Source organism: Anticarsia gemmatalis, chromosome 20, assembly GCF_050436995.1.
Source record: "Anticarsia gemmatalis isolate Benzon Research Colony breed Stoneville strain chromosome 20, ilAntGemm2 primary, whole genome shotgun sequence".
Classification (NCBI taxonomy): Eukaryota; Metazoa; Arthropoda; class Insecta; order Lepidoptera; family Erebidae; genus Anticarsia; species Anticarsia gemmatalis.
Genome location: NC_134764.1, coordinates 5,342,246 through 5,361,023, shown reverse-complemented (window position 1 = coordinate 5,361,023; position 18,778 = coordinate 5,342,246). Strand labels below are relative to the sequence as shown.

The window sequence follows — 18,778 nt, the reverse complement described above, 5'->3', positions numbered from 1 at the left end:
ACGTATAAAGAATCAACTTTTAACTAAGTAAGTTAGTTTACATTCCTGTGTTTAGGTTAATAGTCGAACTTTGGATTGTCCATTGATGCCTCAAGAAGCCGCTAAATATTGTAGCAAATTACATTTACATCAAATCATAACTAGTGTCGATAGTAATTTTGTGGATTTAAGCAATATTCGTGAGAGGAACTACTAAAATGTGTGACACTAAAACGATGTAGACTTTTAGAAGTTCGCTGACACGAGAGATAATGGTTGTCGAACCACAACTTCTCACAAACTGACTTCTCTTCGACAAACATTTCAAAATGACACGGTTCAATTATTCAACTCCAAACAAATGTTAGAACAATCGCAATAATCGAAAGCTATATTTAGCCAAAGATACGTGACTTCTGGAAATATCCTCTGGATTAACGGAACTTTGCACAAACTCGTCAAACTTTACTTGTAATTAATCCCTCGTCATCGCGATTGACATTTTGTTGGACTCCATTGATATTAAAAGGATGACACTAATTGGTTTAATGGAATTATTGATAAGGAATGTAAGATCCCTTTTGAATCCTTATCTTGGATGACTTTGGTGACTTTTGATTTGCTTGAACGAAAAGTTTTTGTAAAACTTATTATGAAACTTACTGAATGTCAAGTATGGGGCACTAAAAAACTATGTAGAATAGTTAGGAACCCCCTGTTATACTTAATCTAAAGTTTGAGATATTAAGCTAATTAAAATTTAAAAAATGCCTAAGAAGTTTTGACTTGTTGACCAAATTCACTCATGGTCAAGCTTGTAATTTCATTACTTATAACATTAGATGTACTTTTTGGGCTGAGCAATTTAGGTATTATTAACTTTGACAATTAAAAAATCATTAAAATCTTGATCTTCATCATTATCATCAGCCTAGCCTTTCATCCAACTATGTTGTGAATCGGCTTCCAGTCTCACCGGATGCAGCTGTAAGCAGAGTAACTCTCTATCGGGCCTTCACAACCCAGATGCCCGGGCTATAGCACGATTCCCTACAAACACCCACTAAAAGCCTAACCCTATAATTTCCTTCGAATATGTTTGAAAAACTCGAGTTCTAAATACTATGCCCTCCGATACAATATGCGCATGAATTACGAAAAACAATACCCAATCACCCTGTGAATATATTTTTATTTAATTGTTCGTTTTATATACAACGTCGCTACGGTCACATAGTCCAGACGAGTGGTTGTCGGCTGCCGGAGTCCACGTACCAGTTCAGTTACCAACTGTGCATTTGCATATTGAAATATTTTCAAAGGAAATTTGATAAGAAAGGTGAGTGCTACTTTTACTTTATGATATTACCACCATAAAAAATAATCTATGGTGTCTTATGTCTCTCTTATTAGATAAAGGGATGATATTTCATGCCTGCATTTAAAGTACATTTTTGATGTTTTTGATTCTCATAAATTATTTATCAAGACAGAAACACGCCATGTTATGTTAAAAACGCATAATTATAATTGTCCAATAATAGAGATATCGATCCCAGTAGCACTCGAACCCAATTTAACAGTATTATGTATCAAGCTTTCTATAAAAATTATCGGCAATTCAAAGAAGTTTTTTTTAGTAACACTACTTTATTATCAAAGGCCAGTACAATTTAAATAAAAAGGTACTCCTTAGTACCTACTCAAATTTCTTTGAATAGGTGCATGTTCCTGGCAGCTTACAAATGTATAGCCTTATGTATGAAAAAAAATACACGTGGCGGGAATGAAAATCAAATTAATGTCTTCCGAGCTTATTCTTCTTTTGTTTTTTTTTGTTGTGTGTTAATTATAAAAAGTAGGAATAGAATTCATTTGTATGTTATTTTAATTAACCAAATAGTACGTGTATTTTTTTATTATGTTAAGTGATATTTGATCCAACCATGCGTGATAAGAAGTAAGTGCATGTTTTACATATTACGAGACACAATAAGGACATCGTTTGCTCACTTATTTTGTTACCTAATAAACGTAATTTATAGGATTGAAGAACAACGCGATAATAATAAACCTTCTATCCACGACTATATTAGGGTTCTTACATGGTAACTTTAAACTTTTCCATTATAAGTATTTGTTGTTACATAAAGATAGCTATCTACAAAAGTTAATACATTAAAAACTGCCCTTTCAACTAAACAATCAGCACTTACTTTTTCATTTGAAAGCCCAGAAAAGACCATAGTACAAGTCTTTCGAAAGTTCACGCAAAGTTGCGGACAAAAGGTTTTCAAAAATAACCGATTCCGTCCATTGAATAGCTAAGTAAATAAATATTTTACGTAGATATTGTGTAGGTACTCGATAACCCAGGGGTCAATTACGTACGAATTTGCATATCCTTTGAATATTAAACGTTTATTCAATAATCAAATTGTTTTAACGTCACCACGCAGTATTTACGATGTTATTTTAAGTCAATAAATTAAAGTTTTCATTACGGATTGTACCTTTGAAATTGAAACGTAGCCTATATGTACGTCATTTTCATGTTTGTCTACAAGCTATTGCCTACTTCGATTTGCATAACAAAATCGTTTTTGAAGTCTTTCTTATAAGTACTGATACACGCTCTTTCATATTCTTATATTCGATATTATTATACCAAAAGTTTTTAGCTAGATCATAATTAAGTTTATATAATTTCCATAGTAGTCTTAGTCAATGTAATAATACTTCAGCACTCAGTATTTTAAATACATGACCTTATTTTCAGTAGAAAATTTACAATATAACACTAAATTGTTCTGTTTATTTAAATTAAATTCGACACTTACCGAATGAGTTCCACCCAAAAGCTGTAATTGAACGTAATAGGTAAATAAACAGTGTTGTAAGCATCGCCTGAAGTTGGATCCGGGCACAGAGTAAATATTTGTTCTGCCTGCGATTGAGGCAGATGTTCAGCGTCTAGGTGTACTTGTAACATTGTGACAACACTAGGCAACGAAAGCAAGAGATTATGGCACGTTGTTCTACTGAAAATGTGCAGTGTTTTAACGGCTTAAAATGTACAAGCAAACGAAATAACTATCTCTGTAATAGTACTACGAAGATATACAAATAGATATTACTAAAATTAAACAGTTTTACTGGTTAACATACAGAAATGACCTCTACGTTTATTCAATGTTAGTTTGCGATATAAAAATAGAAGTATATTCTGTATATAATATGACAAGGTGACTAGATCCAGCGATCCTGAATAACAAGATGTATGGATGAGAATGAGGTAGGGAGTTTGTAAGGATCGTGCCAAGTGGCGTGCTTTGGTCTCTGCCTACCCCTTTAGGAAAAGGGCGTAATATTAACATAATAATATATGTATGTATGTCTTTAAACTTCTTTAAACCAGGAACTACATCTGAATTTGTTTTCAATATAAGTTACCTATTAAGTTTTTCCTCAATAAATGTAACGTTATAGAACCGAATAATATAATTTTGATACCTTAGGCAGGATCCAGAATAATACGTACTATTTCGTTACCGACAATACAAAGCTTTAGGTTTATTCCTTCACTCATTAGACACCCAATCCGCTTAAATAATTCATGAAAATAATATTGAAAGTGTAATTAAAATGTATTTCGTGTGTAGGTACGTTGTTATTCAGATATAACGGATCAGTAGGGGTTACCAGTCGCCGGGTTAAGCAGTCGGGCAAAAACGTACGCTCATGAATATGAATCAGGATGTCAGCCGCGTGATCGAATATGTCAATGTTGTATTGTGCAATCAATACGAGGAATCGCATTGTATAACTATATATTGCCTTGATTATTACGTTTTATTTGTTTTTTGTTTTTTAAAGACTGAAATTGAGCTATAGGAATGGATGTTTATTGAGTCGGGAAAGACAATATGGCAGATAGTAGACTAGAAACACTTTTTTGTATAATAGCAGCACGATTATTTTCAACAACCGGCTAGCTATTGAGAAATTTTGTATGAAAATCTAAACAGCGCCGCTAACGGGCCCCGTAGGAACTATGTTTGCAGTATATTTCAAATGTCAAACTTTTGATATTTGATAGTACGGTCTGTACAGAATCGCGCTACAGATTTCCTTTAGTTAGATGAAACCTTTTGTAAGTTCGCAAAGAAAAGTAGACAAGCTTTATAGTTTCATAAAATACTGCTGTATTCTTTAATAATTTGTTAGTTCCTTGTACTGTCTACTGATATATAATCTTAATAATTTTATCAGTATACAAGAATTAAGATGATAAAAATAGTTTTTATGTTTGACACCCTCGCTAATACACATGTCCAATAGAATGTACCTGAATACTGATACCAGTAATACCACTGCAAAACAGACAAATACGTCATAAACGATGTATTAACATAATTATTTACATGAAAATCGGTCATTAGGTACTATTTATTAGTTATACATATACCATATCACACCTTTTCCTGTTAGGACAGGCAGAGACCAAAGAACGCCACCTGGTACTTATTTGTTATATTACCATAATTAAGGAATGCCGACTACCTTTGGTGCACTGTCGGTAGTGTACCATGAGGTCCCGGGTTCGATTCCCAGGTTAGACAAAGTGCTATTGGTATTTCTCTAAGTTATATTAGAGTATCCTCAATAATAGTTCGGAGTGTGGTAACGTGCCCGGTATATAGCACTAGGCTCTTTTACATGGGACTCAGATTGTTAAAACGTCACGTCTATGTCATTCACCTTTGATTACACCTTCGAATATAACAGGTTTGATATTATGTATGTACATTGTACATATCTATGTAGAATGGTTAAGGAAACAAAGTTAGATTTATTCAGGAATGACATTAAATTGGATTTTGAAGTTGGTTCTGTGTGCATGTTTAAAATGTACGTGTTAATTTGATTAAAATGTCGGCAACACGTTGTCAGCGACGCTTTGTAAATGTTATTTTAATGCATGCGCTTTCCCAGTTACGTTCAGATATTAGCATATTTTAAAGCTGTTTTAGGTTACAATAAAAAATAGTTTTGGGTTTACTATCTTTTTACGCATAAATTACGCCAGGTTTGGTGATTAAACAGAAGACATTTATATGTTTCAATTCTTCTTAAATTGATTCAGAACTAAACAGTTCTTGTCGCGTTTAAGGAAGATTATTACAAAATTCATACCTAATGGGGCTAAGTAATAAGAAATAGATATTGGTAGATTTTGACGAAAGGCTTAACTAAGGCTTTTCACAAAAATCTCTAAATATGAAGCTCTTTATGCATAAAAGAGCAAAACACAGTCATAAACATAAGTGTGTAGTTACGAGAGAGGAAACGTACATTTTATCATCTAATTAAGCTTTCCCAGACCGAGCTTTTAATGAATAAAAATATTCCTCTATGACACAGTGAGATGCTTTCCATACAGAAACGTAACGTGATGAAGTAAAGGGTAAATATGTACATATTTGTTAGGAATAAAAATTATGGCGAATCTTACAAACGCATATCTATCCGTAGAAATATCATTCATATTGGTAAATATTTACTATGGAAAGTATATGGTATATACAGGACATACCTACAATCAAAGAAATCGATTTTGTTACTAATCCTGAAATAGTATTTTAAACAACGTATCACTTGAACACTTTAAAATAACACATTTGAAATATAATCATACGATACAATGTTATAATGCTGACTTCTGAAGCTTCTTTTTATGTATATTATCTTCGAACTATATAGGTATATCACTACTAACATACCTTTCGCAGTAAGACAAACTAAAAAACCTTCACATAACAGTATTTGCAGATAAACAACATATTGATTGTGAACATTGTTGTTTGCAGATGGCGCCGACAACAATAGCAGAGGACAGGCTGACGTCCGGACACCGTCTGTCTCACCCCCCGCCCGGAGACGAGGTGCTCATCACCGGCTGCTCCGGCTACTTCCCCGACTCCGACTCCGTTGTACATCTGCAGGAAAACCTTTTTAATAAGGTGAGAACGAACCATGAAACAAATATTACAATTTTTTACAGTATCACGGTTTTGTTTAGTTGATTCTATTGATTAGTAAGCATACTAATACATATGGGGCAGTGGTTTAAGTGGCCACGCTGCTACCATTCCGTCGGGTAGTCGATTTGATTCCCACACGGAACAATTATTTGAGCAATCACTTCAATTGTTTCGAGTCTGGTTGTACCTTGTGTCCGTTGTTTGTATGTTTGTAAAAATCTTGGGCATTTAAAATTACTTGAAGGAATCAATTTCTACAAAATCGTTAAAGGCGCTGATCAGTTTGTCAGACAACATCTATTGATAGTTGATAGTGATAGGAAATTGTTGTTTTTCTCTTTGATTAAGTAATCTTGAGAAAATTAAACACACGTTTACAGCAAGAGCGAAAAAAAACGTAATTTAAATTCCTTAATACTTTTTTTATGATCAAAGAGTTAATTGTCCCAGTGACCCGTGACGTAAATATTTTCAGTAATTATTACAACAGTGTTTATTATCACTTTAAAATTCCACTAATTATAACATGTAATGAACTGGCATTTATTATTGTATACGTTAATTAACTTTTCTGATATTCAGGTTCGATTTTTGGCCAATCATTGCAGCTAAAATTACTTATTAATTTTGTATTGCTTGTTTTCTCAGTAATAAGCTGTTATAACTTAATATACCTACTCTTATTAAATTATCACAAATTAACACGTGAGTCAAACATCTTAATTTTTTTTCATTTTTATACCAATACATTTCGGTCTTTTAGGATTTTTCTGGTTTTGGCATGAAACTTATCAGTAGTTTGTGACCTAAAACTTGCAAAGAACTAAGTAACTAAAAAGTAACTGTACAGAGATCCTCTAATTATACGGGACAATTAACATAGCTGGCCGTTACACGAGTTAGAGTGCTAATTGTAATTTTAGTTCAAAATGATTGAACTGATACAGTTCAATTATTTCAAACAAAAATTACCCTTAATACTCTAAACAGTAGCGTATACATATATTTGGAATCATATCACGCACCATGGTATTTTAGACTAATGAGGATTATTCGTCTTAGCACTGCACGTTTGGCGCAGTGGTTTAAGCGGGCACCTCGCCGCCACAACTGTAGCACCGCGTGTGGTGGGTTCGAATCCCACCCGGGACAAATCTTTGTGTGATGAGCACGAGTATTTGTTCTGAGCCTGGATGTCAATTTATCTATATAAGTATGTATTTAGAAGTATATAAGTATGTTTATCAGTTATTTGGTTACCATAGTACAAGCTCTGCTTAGTTTGGAATCAAATGACCGTGTGTGAGTTGTCCAATGATATTTATTTATTTATGGTAATTAATACTAAAAAGTATAAATCTGTACACAGGTGGATTTAATCTCTGGAGACGCTCGTCGTTGGAAGCTGGCCCACCCCGAGATCCCTCAACGTACTGGCAAGATCAACAATGTCAATAAGTTCGACGCCTCGTTCTTTGGCGTGCACTACAAGCAGGCACACACCATGGATCCTATGTGCAGGATCCTGCTCGAGAAAGCATATGAAGCTGTTATTGATGCCGGTAAGTTTGAAATTACGAGAATGAAATGGAGATAAGGTTTACTATATCTGTAGTTCTTGGTTGTTTTTATAAGTTTAAATGTAATCTATATTTTGGATAAGTAACGCTAATTAAGTTATTGTGGCGTTTTTTTGAAAGGAAGTATCGTAATAAAGAAAGGTAGTAAAATATTTTTATCTATACACAGATTTTCCGCTAATAAAGTATATGTAATTACGTTTTCAATATTGAAAAGAGTACTTCTAAATAGCTAATAAAATGTCAAAAATTGGTTAAATGTCCTTCAAAATCTTATAAACATCAAATCAGATACAATATTGTGATACAAACACATAAATGTATTTACATTTCAATTTCAAGTCTTGTAACGGAAACGAAACAGAATGGCAGAATCTCGCCGCAGGCATTCCTTATGCTCCTAAAAACATTTTACTGTAATGGAAAATGAAAAATATTAACCAATTTGTTAGCGAGAAATCTGTGCTACTTCCTATAGTTATATCCTACTAGCTGACGCGCGCAACTTCGCTTGCGTCACATAAGAGAGAATGCGGCATAATTTTCCCCTTTTTCTCGTTGCTACTCCGCTCCTATTAGTCGTTGTGTGATGATATAGTCTATAGCCTTTTTCAATAAATAGGCTATCTAACACTGAAAGAATTTTTCAAATCGGATCAGTAGTTTCTGAGATTAGCGCGTTCAAACAAACAAACTCTTCAGCTTTATAATATTAGTAAGTATAGATGAAATCCAATATACAGTAAGTTAAGATTAAAGGACAGTGACTTAGGGTGATCATCCGGATGGAAAACGGTACGTTTAGGACCCCTCTCCCTCGCGACCAATCAGTTACATTGATTCTGGTTAACTTTTTAAAGAAGAAACCGGTTACACCGAAGCTTATTTGCAATTTTAAATCTGTTTGAAATAATGCGTGTTTATGGGTCCATTGTTTACTAGGATTAAGGATTTGATTTGGTTTCTGCAGATATTTGTTATGAGAATTTTCGGTTACTTTTCTTTCTTTTTTTACTTTACTTAACGATTTTTCACCAGAATGTACCTTAAACCAGTTTTTTCCTGTTTAAGTTGACTGTAAAAATACGCTATAGCCGATCACAAAAAGCGATTCGATCCTGCGGCAACAAACCAATGACTTTTCGTAGTTTTATGTGTATTTACAAATAATTGTCACATGCTTTAACGGTGCTTCTAAACATCGTAATGAAACCTTGGATGCTCTAAAGTTTTTTAACCAATTGTTGAGGGCATGCCAAATTCCCAACTCGCGCTAATTCAGCGTGGTGGACTCAAGGCCTAACTCCTCTCTCGTTCAAAAGGAGACCCTTGCTCAGCAGTGGAACGATCGGGTGTAGAAAAAGAATGTTTCGCGTCGGTGTCACAAGTGCCATCTAATACTCACAATACCTATTTCAATCGATAAAGGTATCTTTCTTTGTGGGTAATGAGGCCAATTTGTCTACACCGCGACTCGGAAGCACTCGGATGAATTAAATCGGGAGCGATTTCCAGCCTTTTGATCGTTACCGTCCTTGAAAAGTTGCTACCAGTTTTAGGTACTTACTTTCTGTTTGTTTAGGTAACACTAAATGTTCTGGTAGTCGTATTTGTCTATTTAGGACCATGTTTTTAGACTCTAAGTGTAGTTTTAACACTTTAAACCTAGTCAAACCGGTAGTGTTTTTGAATAAGTTATTAAATTTTAATAAAGCAGGATGCCTAACTAGCGTAAATAGAAAGATACTAAGATATGTTTTGCTATGGGCAGAAAACGCTGTAAATGAGCATGATGAAAAAAAGTGTGCAGAGATTGTTAAAACTAGCGTTATTTAATCTTTGCTTACTTTTATAGTTAAGGCCAGGATGTATGTTTGTTTGTAAAAATTGGTTATCCTCGTATTCTGAGGTACATTTAGCGGTAGTTTATCTATTCGATAGCTTTTCAACTCATATAAAATAACGCTAATGAATAGATAAACTACCGCTGAATGTACCTACTCAGAAACCGGGGGTTAATCATGTTTGATGAGTTATTTTACGTACCTTAGATGATTTTTCTTATGTCAAGGGGCCTAGAGTTGACAAGGTAACAAAACCTCGGTCATCTAAGGAGCTGCTTAATAAACAATGTTTTAATTTATTACAAACTATAATTTAATATAGGTTCGTTTCCCTCGTCATTTCACTACACGCCGATCGGAACTCGTCTGAACTTACCTAAGTTAGTTTCAATTAGCTGCCGAACTCCAAAGCAATTAGAACTTTAATCATAATTAGACCTTAACTTGAACAAGAACAGCTGTTCCTGTATCTTTATTTACTTATAGTTTGTATTGAGAATCTATCAATGATATGTTAAGGTTTTATTATACATCAATAGTAATATGAAATTAAAGGAATTCTCTACAATCCGTACTATCGAGTAAAGATATTTTGACATTTAAAATGTACTGCAAAAATTGTTCCTCTAACGGCCACTAGAGGCGCTAATAATTTTTTCATACAAAATTTCTCGATTGTCGACAATAGTGTGAATCGCGCTACTGCGCACCATGATACGGTTAAACTTACAAGAAGTTAGTCTAATAGTTTTGCTAACACGAAGTTTCAAGTTAAGGATTATACTCATGAATATGTTAATTTATTTATATCTCAATCTTTTGATCTGCTTGACTTCCATTGAATGATATATTTAATTAACACTGAAAGCCAGCACAAGCCCGAACAGTCTTAAAAAGATCTTTTGAAAACAAACCTAGCCCTAATTCATGGTTCAGTCTTTTAATGGTTCATAATAATAAGATCGTTATCCTCTTTCTTTCATTCCTTTATTCAGATTCGTTTGTAAGCGATAAGAGTTCTTCTTAAGTTCTATTCAGAGCTCCCTTTAAAAGGCCGAGAAAAATCATGTTTACTTCAAAAATGAATGTAAAATTACACCTGAACAATGTTAAAGAAATTGTGGTGAAACGAGAAAAGTGGGCTGTTTGACGCTTTTTTGAGATTAAAGAAATCATTTAATTTATATACCCCAATACAGTCTTTAGAAGTTAAGTAGAAATTTAAAGAAAGACGCTTTGACAAATATTCTTTTCGAAATACATTTGAATGCAAGATGTTTCTTTCTGGGCTTATTTTGCCTTTCATTTTGTTGTGATTATTAAACTTATAGAATAAAGCAACTACAATAGAAGTGGTCTTTACTATGCAATTATTACTTTTTTATTACTATTTCGAATACGATGGTATCAAAAATGTAATACCATCCATCAAGAAACAACTCAACAGGGACCTAAAAAATCTTATCAGCCACAATAAAACAATGTTACAGACTTCTCAAATCGGATACGAAGGGACGGCCCGTTATCTTCGAATCCATTAAAAGTTTCATTCCACGGAGTAATTATAACTCAATATTGCCTTTGCGACAAGCCGCAGAATTCAAATTTGTTCATTTGATAATAAAAGTTGAGAAGTGGACCCGATCACGTAGACTCCTTTGCCTCTCGAATGGCATTTGAATCTTACCGATTGTAGATTCAAGTGCGCTAGACTAATTAAGATTTCCAAGAAAATGTGCTAAGCCGAAGGGTAATAACTAAGTTATTGCAGAACTAATTAAATAATTGGTTATTTGTATTTAAATTATACCCAAAGGTTATGCTCAAATTTTAACAATGATTGAGTTTTAGTGATAGTGAAAGAGCAGTGATAGACCAATGGTATAAGTATGTAACGCAAGTGGTTGCAGTTTCGAACCCAAGGCAACACACCAATAACGTTTTGTAGTTACTATATTAGAAATAATTATCACTTGTTCGAATGGTGAAGGAAAACATCGTAATACAACCTTGCATACCTGAATGTTTTTGAAGGAATGCAGAGTCTGACAGGTAGACCCAAGGCCTAACCCCTCCCTTATTACGGGATGTGACACTTATCCAGCAGTGGGAAATATTTTTTTTATTTTTAGGGCTTAAAGCAGTAATTGCCAATAGAATTTTCCAATATGTCTTGTATACACCAAGGTACTACCTAAAATATCAAAACAATCTTCTCAAACTACCTACGTTAAGTTTATTTTAATACGATAAAAGCTTATCACACGGAGATCTTGTTGAATAATTCACGAATGTGATACGATAATACTGTATTCAATAATATTACTTTGATGGAATATCGAGCCTCGATCCGTGGCACCGTCAAATAGAAAACTTTCACTCTCAGTACAAATATGATTCCGATCACATTTACTTTTGAGTTTGAGATTTTTCGTCTTTGTTTTTGTGCAAGATTCAAGCAATTCTTCGTCGTACCGACTGTATTAAATACATTATTATAAATAGAAGAGAAAAACACGTAATTTAAAGTATATTTTTTTCTTCAACAGGTTATTACGGTAATTCATGTTTCGATTAAGTTAGATATAGAATATGAAACGGCATTTTTTTATAATTTATCAGTCATCCATACTATATACTATATTTACTATTTATCCATACTAATATTATAAATGTAAAGTAACTCTGTCTGTCTGTTACTCAATCACGCCTAAACTACTAATTAGAGAGATATAATTTTGTACCCGAGAAAGGACATAGGCTACTTTTTACCCCGGGAAAATGACGCAATCCCATGAAAAAATTTAGGTGGCGGACGAAGTCGCGGGTAAAAGCTGGTTACATATATTTTCCTTTGTAAGTTGGCTATGCGTATAAACAGTTCTCACACTTACAGGCATTCTTTTCTTACAACAAATACTCTTATAGTGATGTTACTAACGCATATTTTTTGTTCGTAGGTGTAAATCCCAAAGAGCTTCGCGACACAAAGACTGGTGTGTTCGTGGGCGCGTGCTTCTCGGAATCAGAAAAGACATGGTTCTACGAAAAGATGCAGGTCAACGGCTTCGGTATTACTGGGTAAGATATTTATAAAGAATATTTTGTATAAGAAGGTTACAGAACCACATTATCAGAGCAATCGGTAATAAAAACCATTGTCAATGGTCTATATTCAGTGAAAAAATGTATTGGCCTGCCTCTTTGGACTAGACAAATACGACTGATCAACTCGAGGCTTCAGATTCGGTTTCCGGATCAGGCAATCCTTGCTTATTAATGTTAGAAAATTTGACAAATGTAGCCGAGAGTTTGGTATTAACTACTAACATCATAAATGACGACACGCGATCGAAGAAGAAAGAAAGAAATTTCATACACCACTGCTTATACCTTTTTAGTATTACAGGCGCGATATCACGCGCCTGTTATACTGCTAGCCCGCGCAACTTCGCTTGCGTCGCATAAGAGAGAATGCGTCATAATTTTCTCCGTTTTTGTAACATTCTCGTTGCTACTCCGCTCCTATTGGTCGTAGCGTAATGTTTTAAAGCCTTCCTCAATAAATAGGCTATCTAACACGGAATTGAAAAAAAGATTTTTTCAAATCGGATCAGTAGTTCCTGAGATTAGCGCAATTTCAATTCAAACAAACAAAAAAAAACTCTTCAGCTTTATAATACAAGTATAGATTGTATATGTTATACTAAACAATACGCGATATCAATAAGTATTTGAACCTTAAAAATACAATGGATGTTTATCATCGTATCAATTGCACTTATAGTCAAATTGCCTTAAGACATGTTATTGAGACCGGTCGTTAATGGACAGGTAGATGCAACATGTATTGTGTATCAACTAATCAGATGCCGTTCACAGTTAATTTGCTAACAGTTTCGTGCACTGATTAGTCTGATTAGTTTAACATAACGATATAAACACATTGATTAAGATATTGCTTTATTAACTGAAGTGGAGTAAGAATGTATTGATGATATTCTTTTGACGTATGACTCTTGGTCAGTCTACCGTCATAGAACTCTTTAGAACAGGATTTTTGATTTTTCATAATAATATTATCGTTTTCCTTCGTTTCTGTTATACAAATCTTATTTAGTAGCGCGATTTTGTACCGACGGGACTTCTTTCTTTTTTTTCTTTTTTTTAAAGACAACTCCCGCACTTAGAATTGCTCTTGTGTCGCGGGGACTTTTACAAACATACAGACAACGGACACAAAGCACAACCAGACCCGAAACAATTATTTGTGGATCGCACAAATAATTGCTCCGTGTGGAAATCGAACCGACGACCTCCCGACGCAGTGGTATCGTCGTGGCGACCTAAACCACTGCGCCACGGAGACTATCGACTATCGAAAGTTTGACATTTAAAATATACCACTGAAAGAGTTCCTAGACCGCCCGCTAGAGGCGCTAGTATTTTTTTGAATAAAAATCTCTATAGGCAGCCGATTATATTCGTAGGTTATAGTCAATAGTAGTAAAGAATCACGCTACTTATATTTTTTTCAGTCGTTAGACGTTTATTTCTAAGAAATCGCTTTGATTATACATCCAACATTAAATAAAAAATACAAGTAGCTTTTTCTATGCAATTTGTGTTCAAGGAAAACTCGAGCATAAATTTATCACTTCTCTCCAAGCTTATAGGAAACGACTTATAATTTAATTAGTCGCAGCGGTTTTTCTACAGAGCCAATTTGTACAGACTCAGTATAGAATTGAGGGATATTTTTTTATTTATAGATTGAAATACGACAAAATGTTTATATTTAGATGTGTATTGATGTAGATGTGCTTATTAAATGTAAATATAATTAAAGGGAATTTAATAAATTCTTTTTTAACAAGAAATTGTGACAGACATGTGATTATCTACATTATACCTACTTAAGTAGACACTGGCTGTAAAATTGAGAAGATTATTCGTATAAGACATCCATTAAACAATATCCTTAACAATACGTATCCTAGTCCCACATTTCACTTGCATTTCTATTACACAAACTATCTTATTTAGATACGAATTCCATTTTCTATAGAAACATGAATTCCACGAAGCTTCTACTATAATTTCCTTTACATATGTACCCTTAAACCAGCAAGCTCACCTATACCAAGAGCAAATTTCCATACAACTTGTAATATTAAATTCATTTCATACAATAGAAGCTAAAGCGATTAAAACCGAATTCGCGCCTCAACTGCATTCAACGTTCATTATAACAATAATTGTGCACTGGAGTTAGCGAACCGTTTAAAACTTGCCGTTATAATATTATTGCGAAGTAATTTTGTTGTTACTTCGTGGTATAAGGCTGCTAGGCTTTGTCTTTTATATATTGTAGGTAATTTTCAGAGGTACAATATGTGTTCATTATGTTTCTTTAACAACTACTTTTAAGAGAATAGGTGTTGTCTATGCTTATGTGCAACTAGACATCGACAACAGTGGAAATGCAGAGACTTAATTCATTAATTAATCTAATCAAATCATTAATTGTACACAAAATCACCCCAAAAAATAATTTGATTTGATTAACATGTTTAAAAAAATTGGCAGTGTAAAGTGTACTATTTCTGTGTAAAAATTTGTATTCCATTCCTTTTATCTACTGAACGATACCAATCTACGTCAATTATTATACCCAATCGTTGTCGTACAAATTACATACCACTTAAAATGCACAAAGGTTCGAAACAGCAAAGAATCTACGGCGAAATCATATTTTTAATCAAGTTAAAAGCCAAGTCAAAGGTCTACGGGTGGCTTGAACAACTTGGACACTAGGTTGACCACTAACCATACAACCAAAGAACAATCAAGTTAAGTCAGATGTTAGATAAAGATATATTTATTTGTTATATGTGTTGAAATTATAGTTGTTATAAAGTCGGTCTCTTATAACTAATATAATTATGCATCTAAGTAGATGCATATAAGTTAGGAGAGTGTATGGGAGTAGTGGTTTGCAGCTTAATACTCTTGCAATGTGGAAACTTGTGCGGTATTACGTCATATGGTACGAGTTCTGTAGTTTGTTCCACACAAACTATACACACATTAAGCTTGTCATATACTTAGTTAATAAACTAAGATATCTTGCTATAAAGGTATTGGATGGAATGCAAAATGTAAACAATTTTAATATTTTGTATTTTTTACACAATATTTTGGTAAAGTGACGTATGTTGTTGGCAATTAAAAATAGTTACGTCCAAAAAATATATGACATATTTTTATTAAATTGAAAATAACAGAGTATAACAACGTATCAGTATACAAAACAATTTTAAAAACTTTTATTACGTATACAGATGACCGCATACCCTGCATATTAACATTAAAAAAAAAACTCTAACTAGTAAAGTTATTACAAACGATTTATGTTAATACAAATAATTCCTTTCTTCAGCAATAAAATACCAAACTAATGTTTCTTTTCTTTCCCAGATGCTCCCGTGCCATGTTAGCCAACCGTATCTCGTACTGGCTCGGCGTGACCGGACCCTCATACACGGTAGACTCAGCTTGCTCCAGTTCCTTGTACGCTCTGGAGCATGCGTTCAGGGCCATCCGTGACGGTCACTGTGACGCTGCCATCGTCGGAGGATCCAACTTGTGTCTGCATCCTTACGTATCATTGCAGTTCTCCAGGTATGAAGTATAACTTTCTCTAATGTTTTTAACTATTGGAGTTACTTTTCGGGAGCATAAACCTTCAATGAAAGCAGAGAAATGTTTTTTTTTTTAATTTGATTGATATTACTGTATATAATGCTTCACTGAAACAAGAACGCATGCTTTTCTTGTGTAGTTTACTACTTGACTGAAGAAGTTTTTTTCGGGAGCAGTAACCGTTGATATAAGCAAGGAAATATTCTATTTTTTATTTGATTGATGTTACTGTAAACTTTATTGCTTGGCTGACATAAGGACGTACATAGGTTTCTATAATGACGATATTTACCCAAATATGACTTTAATGATAACTTCGGTTTTACTTTGTGGGGAAAAATGATTTGCAAACAACAATCAACCATTAGGATGTTTGATTTTGTTATATTATTTTGACGGTTTTTTATGATCACAATTAAAGAAAAATCTTTAATACGATAAATTCTGCTTAATAATAGCATGTACAATATTCATTATTCATTGCAAAGAGCCAATAAAATAAGTTTCAACTACTTCATAACAAAGGTCGTTGTACAGTTTAACAAAACAGCAGCTCTAATTCACTCACTAGAAAATATATTCTCAAACATTATGCACTTAACAAAGCTAACAATGGAAGTGAAACACTATGTAATGTGCCCGGCTCTTTAGCGACGGCAAATAGTAAAGTAGCAGCATAATCCAAGAGCATTATTTATAAACTTCCTTTTACTTATCCGGATGTAAGTTAATCCGGGTATAAAAGTAACTCGGTGTATTACTCGCCTGTCCTTTTACTAGATGTCCGAGTTGTGTTTTACTTAACTGTGTTAAGAGTTGTGAATGTAATAACGTTATATTTAAGTTAATAGTTTTATTTCTTGATTTATTGTTAATCAGTGATATTTTGAGAACCCGGTCATAATACAGCTTGGAGGGTGCACGCTTCGTGAAAACCAAGTTTCTTCAAATATGTTTATGACAGGGTTTTTGCTTTTCCTATTCTATTTTGCCACGGAGTAGACAATATCGGGTAAACAAACACACACACTTATATTCGAGTACCATGATTCTACCGAAGGCTCTGATTCCATAGCTAGGTCAAACACAGAGTTATACAATTTTCTGATAGACGATATTTTATAGAGCCCGGTATTCGGCAGCGCTCTCGGCAACTAAGAATGCTTGCTTTTTATATGTGGTATTAGAAGCAATTTATCGAACCTTTTTTAACCTATGAAAAAGGTATTATTAAATATAGGTATGTATCCTAAAAATAGCAGTCACTGAAACTATAACAAAATTTTGAATAATATTATTATTAGTTTCTTGTTTTATAAAGTCTTTTACCAACATACTAAGTATGATAAAGGTACACGTCACTACACACTATTCCCGAGGTATCTAAGTTTGCACAAGCGTCTATGTAAATATAGGTTAACGGCAAGACCACGGTTTATACAAGCATTACACCTCACATGGCTAGAAATACATTTTACCAGAATATTGCTCCGGTAATTTCACACTATTTGTGCTTCAAAGAAACTATGCATAGTTCGTAATAGAAAAATGAGAATTTTTTGTTGTAGCCTTCACGCGGATAGAAGATTTTAAGATTAGAAGAAGTTTGACTATCACAGCTTTTGGTTAATTGTTGGATAACTTACCTAACTCGTAGATACAGTGATAGTATAATTTTATAATATTATCTGTCAAAATTTCATCTAACAAGTCGAGGTAGACTCATACATATTATGAAGATAAAAGTGTTGATTTCGAGGTCCAATATTTTGCTATAAATGATTTTTATATTTATGAGTATGTTTAACGCGAATTGTAGCGGTATGTTTATAAATAATTGATGCACGAAATATAATATATATTATTTACTCTAGATAATATTGATGGAGGTAAGATAGGTATTGTATATACGAAAGGTAAATAATTTATCGTACATACGAAATTTAATAACACTCTACAGCTTTTAAGCTACGTTTATTATTCTCTTGATAGTAAGCGTTATAAAAGGCAGCCGAAGATTTCCTAGGTGGATATGAATTTGCTTATCTCTCGCTAGAAAATTTAAAGTACATTGTAATACAAATACTATATTTATTTACTATAGTTTAGAATCTTTTCAACTGTTTAACATAGTTTGCTTATATTTTCTTTGTTTTTAAAAAGTCCCTAAGAATTGCTCTCGTGTCTCGGGGATTACAAATATACAAACAACGGACACAAAGTACAACCAGACCCGAAACAATTATTTGTGGATCGCACAAACAACAATTGTTCCATGTGGGAATCAAACAAACGACCTCCCGATGCAATGGTAGCGGTGTAGCGACAATTTTATATAATTTATTGTTTGTATCTACAGATTGGGAGTGTTATCACCTGATGGTAGGTGCAAGAGTTTCGACAACAGCGCCAACGGTTACGCTCGTTCAGAAGCTATTGTTGTCGTCTTCCTGCAAAAAGCCAAGGATTCCAGAAGGTAAATTTAAAAACATTTTAGCAATAATTTACTTAAACATTTTACATATACTTCTGTCATGTCGAACAGTACCCACATAGTTTATCAATCGCAGTTTTCAAAATATGAATCTATAACCTAGCCCCATTGAAAGGAAAGGAAAAGACGGTT

General features: G+C 33.7%; 1 protein-coding gene across 1 annotated transcript in view; it reads left to right on the top strand.

Moving 5' to 3' along the window:
• The first annotated feature begins 1,215 nt into the window (after positions 1-1,215).
• The window catches only part of LOC142981370 (fatty acid synthase-like), a 55,093-nt gene continuing 37,530 nt past the window's right edge, over positions 1,216-18,778 (top strand). The window contains exons 1-6 of the mRNA XM_076127240.1: positions 1,216-1,318; positions 5,850-6,002; positions 7,393-7,585; positions 12,408-12,528; positions 15,928-16,131; positions 18,512-18,628. Coding sequence (XP_075983355.1) covers positions 5,850-6,002; positions 7,393-7,585; positions 12,408-12,528; positions 15,928-16,131; positions 18,512-18,628 — 788 coding nt within the window. The 5' untranslated portion in view covers positions 1,216-1,318. The remainder of the gene's footprint in view (positions 1,319-5,849; positions 6,003-7,392; positions 7,586-12,407; positions 12,529-15,927; positions 16,132-18,511; positions 18,629-18,778) is intronic.